This window comes from Arachis hypogaea, chromosome 5 (genome assembly GCF_003086295.3).
Source record: "Arachis hypogaea cultivar Tifrunner chromosome 5, arahy.Tifrunner.gnm2.J5K5, whole genome shotgun sequence".
Taxonomy (NCBI): domain Eukaryota; kingdom Viridiplantae; phylum Streptophyta; class Magnoliopsida; order Fabales; family Fabaceae; genus Arachis; species Arachis hypogaea.
Window position 1 is genome coordinate 91,444,684 of NC_092040.1, and position 7,449 is coordinate 91,452,132.

Here is a 7,449-nt window from a genome sequence, read left to right on the forward strand (position 1 = left end):
ATTCAAAAAGTTTAAACTAATGGGAGAAGGCAACATTAATGATTATATCTCTGATATTTTCCTTCAAGCAAGAACCTCTTTTTTGAGATGAGTTGTTTCATAACATGATATCAGAACTCTATGTCCGAAAGGTCAAGAGTTTGATCCTTGATGAACCCAAAAAGTGAAAAAATAACATAAGACAAATAAAAGAGAAAAGAAAGCCTATAGAAAATCAAACAAACCCAAAAAAGAGACTCTTGTTTGAGAAAGAGTGTTAGAGATATAACTATTAATATTGCATTGCCTTCTTCCATCAGCTTAACCTTTTAGGATGAGTAGTTTCATAACAATACAAAAAAGAAGAGAATATGAAAAATTTATTGATTTGGATGACTATAAAATTATAAAATAAATTCTAATAATACAAGAGAGGAAAAGGATATAAAGAATCATATTGAATAATTGAATGCTTGTGATATTATGGAATCAACAAAAGAAAGAAAAAAAAATAAAATCTTCAGAATTGTATTAAGTTGAATGATTGTGATATTATACTATTAATAGAAGAGAGAAAAAGAAACTCAATAATAAGACTAAAAGTGAGATGAGTTGAGTCGAGTTAGACCAAGTTCAATCTCGACTCTCGAAAATTGAGCTTGGTTCACGGCTCGAATCATTAACAATCGAGTCTATTTTTTAAGCTCAAGCTCAACTCACTAAAAGCTCACGAGTTGACTCAACTAATATGAACATAATCTATAATTCTACATCAATAAATTATAACTTATATATTTTAAAAAATATTTAAAAAGATCAATTTTATTTATTCTCTATCTATCAATAAATTATAAATTTTTTATTTATGTCTTACATCAAAATTATATATAAAAAATAAATATAAAATTCTAAATAATTAAGATCACTTATTTATATATATAATATTAAAAATATAGATTAAATGCATATATGATATGTATATATATATAATCGAGCCAACTCACAAGCTAATGAGCTGAGCTTATCCAAGCTTATACTCGACTCATTTAATTTATGAGCTCAATTCAAAGCTCAAACTCGGCTCACCAACTCACGAGTTTAGCTTATCGAGCTATACATTAACGTGTCGAGCTTGACCTGACTCATAAGTTGGCTTGACTCACTTCCAGCGCTAAGTGCTAATTAGTGTATTTCAGAGAATAATACATAAAAATATATGAAATTTTTTATTAAATAAAAAATATATATAATAATTATCATTATAAATATTTTACAAAGTTATACTTAAAATCAAAATTTAACAAACTTTAGTGTTAAAAATATTAAAAAAAATTAGTATTTATCTTAACTAATTTAGACGATTAGTTGAGTGATCATCTCATTTATCTACTTAAGCAAATATTAAGGATTCGAATTTCACGTTGTGTATGTAACAACTCATTGACTAGCCGCAAACCCTCCTGTTGAGTTGGAAAATACAATAGAAAAATAGTATTTGTCTTTAAAGTAGAATAATTTCTCATTGCATAGCAATACTTATATGAAAATTTGTCTTAAAATTTATTCGTGACTTTATTTGTTGGTATCATATTTATTTTTGAAGTTAAAACAATATGACCAATATTATTATTCATTAAAATTTTACATTTTATGACATAAATTCCAAATTCTAAATTTATAGACTTATACTATTATAAAATAAAATTATTAAATTAATGAATATTCTTTGATAATATTACCAAAATATTATCGTTGAATATTAATTTGTGTGAAGAGAAAGTATAATAATTTTTATTATTCAATATATAATTTATTCTTTTAGAAAACTATTTATTATCTCCTAGATAGGTAAATACATTTTATTCGAATTTTTACACCAATTATTATTACTCCTTATTCGGGATCCCAAGGATAACATTTAGGAGCACCATTGCCCGTAACCCTACATGGACCGTCCTTGTGGATGTCCCAAGTACACTGTTCGCATAAACCACCATCACGTCCAGCATCATACCAATTAAAGGTACAGAAGAACAAAGCTGTGTTAATAATGTTTGTAGTGAAATAGAAAGTCCAACTTTGACCAGCTGGAACTACTTTGAACCCTGAATCCCAGTGTTTATCCTTGCATTCAATACCAAGCTGCTGCATATTCGGCAGTTTGTTTTGCATTTTCACATGAACGACATAACGATGAGGAAAATCACGTTGACCACCAATCATACTGACATTGAGATTGAAAGAAACAAGTATGAGCATTATTACATTCGGTATATGTTTTTTTTATAATAAATATGCATTTTAAATTATTAACTAAGTACTTTACTTTTTTGGGTGAATATTAAATTACTTTATTGATATTAAAGTAAACATGTTGGTTTAATTCATAATTAAATATTCATGCGTTTTTTCCGTGCAGAATTTTAGAGAAAAAATATAAGATTCTTTAAATAAAAAATAAAGTACAAAAAATATAATATAATAAGAAAAATTAATAAAATTAAATAAGGATAATATTCTTTGAATTTAAAAAAAAAGAAAAAAACTCCCGGATTGTAGAATAAAATTTTATAAAATTTTATATAAAACAAATGTTACGAATAGCGGCGGTTTAAAACCGCCGCAAATAAAGAACATAAAAAATCTCTGCAGGCGGTTCAAAACCGCCACAACTAGATTTCTTCAAAACGTGTGTCCAGATAGCGGCGGTTCAGGTTTGCCGCAAAAATATGGGTGCAATCACTCTTGGAAGATATTGCGGCGGTTTAAACCGTCGCAAAATGGAACGACGCAAATCCCCAATTTGCAGTGGTTATGCCAGCGATTGCTGAAAATCACCGCAAATTGTGATGCCCGCACCTTTATGCGCTGTAGATAACGTGTCACTGGCGAGCTGTTTAGCGGGAGTTTAAAATCACCATAAATCGGCAATTAAACTGCCGCTATTATGCGCATGCGTTGTAGTAAGCTTAATCTCTTCGATGAGATAAAACATCAAACACTTTGTTTCTAAACTTTCTATCCAACATAAATATAGAAAATACATAAGAAACCAAGCAAAAAAAAAATTAAATTAGCAGTGTGTTACAGAAGACATGAAAAAGAACTCAAATTTTTATGAGAAATTTAAAGAGAAGTTGGCGAAAAGAAACATATGCGAACACGAATAACACTACAAGAAATAGTGTAATTATCGACGCCAAAAATCGACGGTCAAGTTTTTTGTCGATATTTTTCGACGGCTTGCCTCAATAAAATAGAAAAGAGATGATTTGAAATAAAATATTAAAATCGACGACTATGTTGTCTATTATTTTGGCAACCTTCTAACTCCTTACTACTATCGTTACATTATCAACAAAACAATAGTTGAAAATTTTTTTCTTTTAAAATCGACGAAACGGTTGTCAATTTTGATAATTAAAATATCGACGACTTTTGTCGTCGATAAATTTAGACGATAGAGATTTCTTTTGTAAGTGAAATGAATGGTGCAAATTTATTATATAAAATAGATAGCTAAAGCGTTTATTTTTATTTTAACTAAAATTGACGAAATAGCCATCGATTTTTATCCAAAAAAAAACATTGCTCCCGCGTTTGCTTCCCGCATCCCTTGTTTTACTCATTTCCCCCAAAATTTAACCCCAACCTTCAAACAATCAAGGTTCAGGATGAGGCTTCTTCTCCTCCAACGCCTGAGAGTAGAGAGCAAAGACGGAGTCACGGTCACGGAGAGAGGCAGAGAGCGGAGCTTCTTCTTCTCCGACGCCTAAGAAAACCCGCCGTCCTCTGCCTGAGAGCAGAGCTGCTGCTGCTTCTTCTTCTTCTTATTCTTCTCCTCCGCCGAGCCCGCCGCCGCACCATCCTCTTCATGTAAGTTCCTCTCTCTCGCTCTCTCACTCTATCACATTGTTATTTGTGAATCTGCATGGAAGTTCTTCTTCTTCCACAGATTCGTCGTTGCAACGTCTTTGCCGATCACCGTTGCTGTGAGCCTGTCGCCAGAGCACATCGCTATCGCAGCTTCTTGTAAGTTCCTCTCTGTCTCTCTCTGATTATTATATTTATTTTTGCAATTTTTGTTTGTTCATCTTATTTTTAGATTGAAATTTGAAATTTGTTCATCTTATTTTAGATTGAAAATTTGCACAGAGAAACCAATAAAGATGTGAAATATCTCAAAATGATCCATATAAGTGAATCCAACATATGGAGTCTTAGGTTTTCGCAAGGCTTTTGTTTTTCTTTTCTCGTTTTTTAGGTTTTGAAATTGATTTCACGTTTTTTTTTACTCAAACTTTTTGCAAGTTGAAAAATGAATTACTTTTCTTCTTTATAGACAATGAAAACTTGTTAAAATGTACAGCTTTATAGATTGAAAAGAAAGAATGAGTTTTTTATAAGCTACTAAATGCATATAAAAAACTATTTATCAAAATAAAAAATTGAGTTATTAAAAGGAAAAAAACTATCATTTAAAACCATAGAATTCACTATAAAATTGTTTATTATCTCAGCATAAGTGATCTCAGAAGTTATTTTAATCTACCAATAAAAAACCACTTAAACTAAGATGCTAACATACATATTCCAATGTAAACAAATCCAAAGACTTGATAATTTTCAATGTCCCTCACGGGAATGGACGTGACTTGAAGACAATGACAATGTGCATTGTATATTCTTCTTCTGCGGACACTATCTCACTAAAATGTCTCAAGAATGTGTTGATAATAAATTACACAAAATCTACCATTCAAGTGTATAAGTGTGACACACTAGCTTCTCCTGAAGATGACGAGATATTAGTGACTTAATTAGAGGTTAATTAGTTCTGGATGTTGGCTACCACAATGTGTTAGTTTCTTGATAGTTACCATCCTATATGTAGTGTGTATCTCTAATGTAAATCTAAATCCCACCATTAACAAAATCCAATTCTAACTTTCTCAATTTTCCCATTGTTTATCTGTCAGCATGGATTATAACAGTAAATGAATAGCACCAATATTTTTGAAGTTGAAAATCAACTTATAAGCTAATACTTAAATATTCACCATATGAGCTGATGCATCATACCCGGCTAGGGTATACTGACTCATAAGAAGTCCCAAAACAAATATGTAAGGTCTGCTATTGATTCCAACCCCATTATTTGTATTGAACTCGGTGAAAACAAACTTGGCACTCGCTTTTTTTGTTGCAACAGATGGGATCAGGATAATAAGCACAAAAACACCTGAAAGTTTTTCAAGTTCCATTTATGAATAATGTTGATGATATGAGAATAGTTGAATACATGAGTCATAAAATCATTTATGAGGACTAATATATGTATCTCGTGATGATGATAAGGCAGGAGATAGGGATGCTACTGATATGACAGAAGATAAGAATGTTATTACTTTTGGGGTATAAAGGGGTATGATTGATATAAAAATAGTTTTATGAGCCTCCATATATCAGTATAATTTTTTTTGCCTTTTATTTTGTTTCTTCGTTTGATTATAGCACTTTTATATTAATTATACTGCTGTTGTTATATAGGGCTTTTTGATTTCTGACTGGGAGGGACTTGACCGTCTTTGCCATCCTCATGGATCAAATTATCCCTACTGCATTAAATCTGCTGTCAATGCTGGAATTGACATGGTATAGATCTTCAACAAGTGGAATTTTTTACTAGAACTTTTTGAAATTGTTCATTTATTTAAGATTACATACAGGTAATGGTGGGTTTATAATTTGAACCATTCATTGAAGATTTGACCTTTCTTGTTAAATCGGGGGAAGTACCAATAAGTAGAATTAATGATGCTGTTGAGCAAATTTCGAGAGTGAAGTTCGCCGCTGGTCTTTTTGAATTTCCTTTTAGTGATAGATCTTTGCTAGATATGGTTGGATGCAAGGTAAGAAAATAATATCTTTGACCCTTTCTAAGTTGATTTTTATTTCATGATTGAAATATCAACATCATTGCAGGGAATTGTGTAAACTATTGCTGCTTAACTATGTCTATATTTAAATAAAGTCAAGTGAGGAATAGTTAGAAAATTAGTTCTAACTCTGTTTACCCTCATTGTTTAGCAACATAGAGATCTAGCACGCGAAGCAGTTCGAAAGTCCTTGGTTCTGTTGAAAAATGAAAAAGATATTAGCAAACCCTTTCTTCCATTGGATAGGAAAGCAAAGAGAATCCTTGTTGCTGGGACTCATGTCGATAATCTTGGATTTTAGTGTGGAGGTTGGACCAAAACTTGGTATGGATGTAGTGGGAGGATTACCATTGGTAAGCCATTGATTTCGCTGCTTTTCCGACATATTTTTTTCTCTGAAAATCTGAGAACCTTTGTTGCCTTCTCAACAATACTGAAGTATACTTTGCTCATTGCTTCATTAACTAACAAATCTAGAAATTCATTTACTCCATCTATTCCCAAGTTTCAACATTAGTTTTCTAGTAGGGATTGTCCTATACTCATACTTATGATAGCAGTTAAGATTGATTTATACTCTATCGGTTGCTCATGAAATGCTCTAGAGTGACAAATAGCTATGTATGGTTGGTTATAGGCTTATAGCCCCGCTTTACATGCCCTATATGGTGTAGATTTATGACCAACTTCTCTTACAGATTTTTCGATTTTGTAGATCTAAATGCCACAAGAACTTCAAAATGAAGAGGAATCCTAGGAAAGTAAAATGGACCAAGGCGTATAGGCAGGTGCATGGAAAGGATATGACTCAGGTAAATGAAACTTTATATTTCCTTTCTTTTGGCCTACGTGTCTGTGTCGTTCATAATTGTGGTTTGAAAGAGTCTCATGATTGTCATATATTGCTTTAGGATTCAACCTTTGAGTTTGAGAGAAAGCGAAACAGGCCAGAGAGATATGACAGGAATCTTGCGGAGAACGTCCTTAAGGCCATTCCAAAGATTGAAAAGATCAGAGTCACCAAGGAGGAAAGGCACCATAAGAATAGGTAATTCATCAGTTCCAATTTTACATGTATGAGGATGCCTTACAATGCCCTCCCATTTGGTTATTTGCTGACATTTTGTCAAATTTTTAATAGAATGAAGGGCAAGAAAGAAAAGATTCAGAAGGAGGCAGCAAAGGAGTTGGAGCAGGGCATCAGTTTGGTTAAATCTCCTTTGGCTCTTCAGAAGGACCCATCTCTTACATTACCACAAAAGATCAAAGTCTCTGTTTTCCAATGGCAATCAGAGGACAACAATGCGATGGAGGAGTGATGTCAATGCTGCACTCTCTGTGTGTGTGTTTCATTTGTTTGATGTTTGTGACTTGGATTCGAAGTGTCGAACAGCTCGATCAACCAACCGATAAAGTTAGTTCATAAGAACCCTTGTTTCCTCTTGGTTTCGATCAATCAACCTGTTATCTAATATTATGTAAATTTTATTTCTATATTTTATTTCTATATTTAAAAGTTTGTTTGTATTAA

At 32.0% G+C, this 7,449-nt stretch overlaps 1 protein-coding gene across 2 annotated transcripts; it reads left to right on the forward strand.

Annotated features, from left to right (window-relative positions):
• The first annotated feature begins 3,663 nt into the window (after positions 1-3,663).
• LOC112803730 (probable ribosome biogenesis protein RLP24) lies at positions 3,664-7,449 on the forward strand. 2 transcript variants are annotated; one of them, XM_072236541.1, is made up of 8 exons: positions 3,664-3,855; positions 3,935-4,011; positions 5,530-5,634; positions 5,709-5,891; positions 6,070-6,271; positions 6,617-6,730; positions 6,830-6,966; positions 7,060-7,449. In XM_072236541.1, the coding sequence occupies exons 5-8, from the start codon at positions 6,125-6,127 to the stop codon at positions 7,235-7,237; spliced, it is 576 nt and encodes a 191-aa protein (XP_072092642.1). In that variant the 5' UTR covers positions 3,664-3,855; positions 3,935-4,011; positions 5,530-5,634; positions 5,709-5,891; positions 6,070-6,124; the 3' UTR covers positions 7,238-7,449. The 2 variants fall into 2 exon arrangements, with proteins under 2 accessions (XP_072092642.1, XP_029154486.1); XM_029298653.2 differs by having other exon boundaries at positions 6,634-6,730.

Coding starts and splice junctions, on each gene's coding strand:
- LOC112803730 (XM_072236541.1), top strand. CDS start 6,125: ATGAAAAAGATATTAGCAAACCCTTTCTTCCATTGGATAGGAAAGCAA. Junction 6,731..6,829: donor ATGGAAAGGATATGACTCAG/GTAAATGAAACT, acceptor ATATTGCTTTAG/GATTCAACCTTTGAGTTTGA. Junction 6,967..7,059: donor GAAAGGCACCATAAGAATAG/GTAATTCATCAG, acceptor AATTTTTAATAG/AATGAAGGGCAAGAAAGAAA.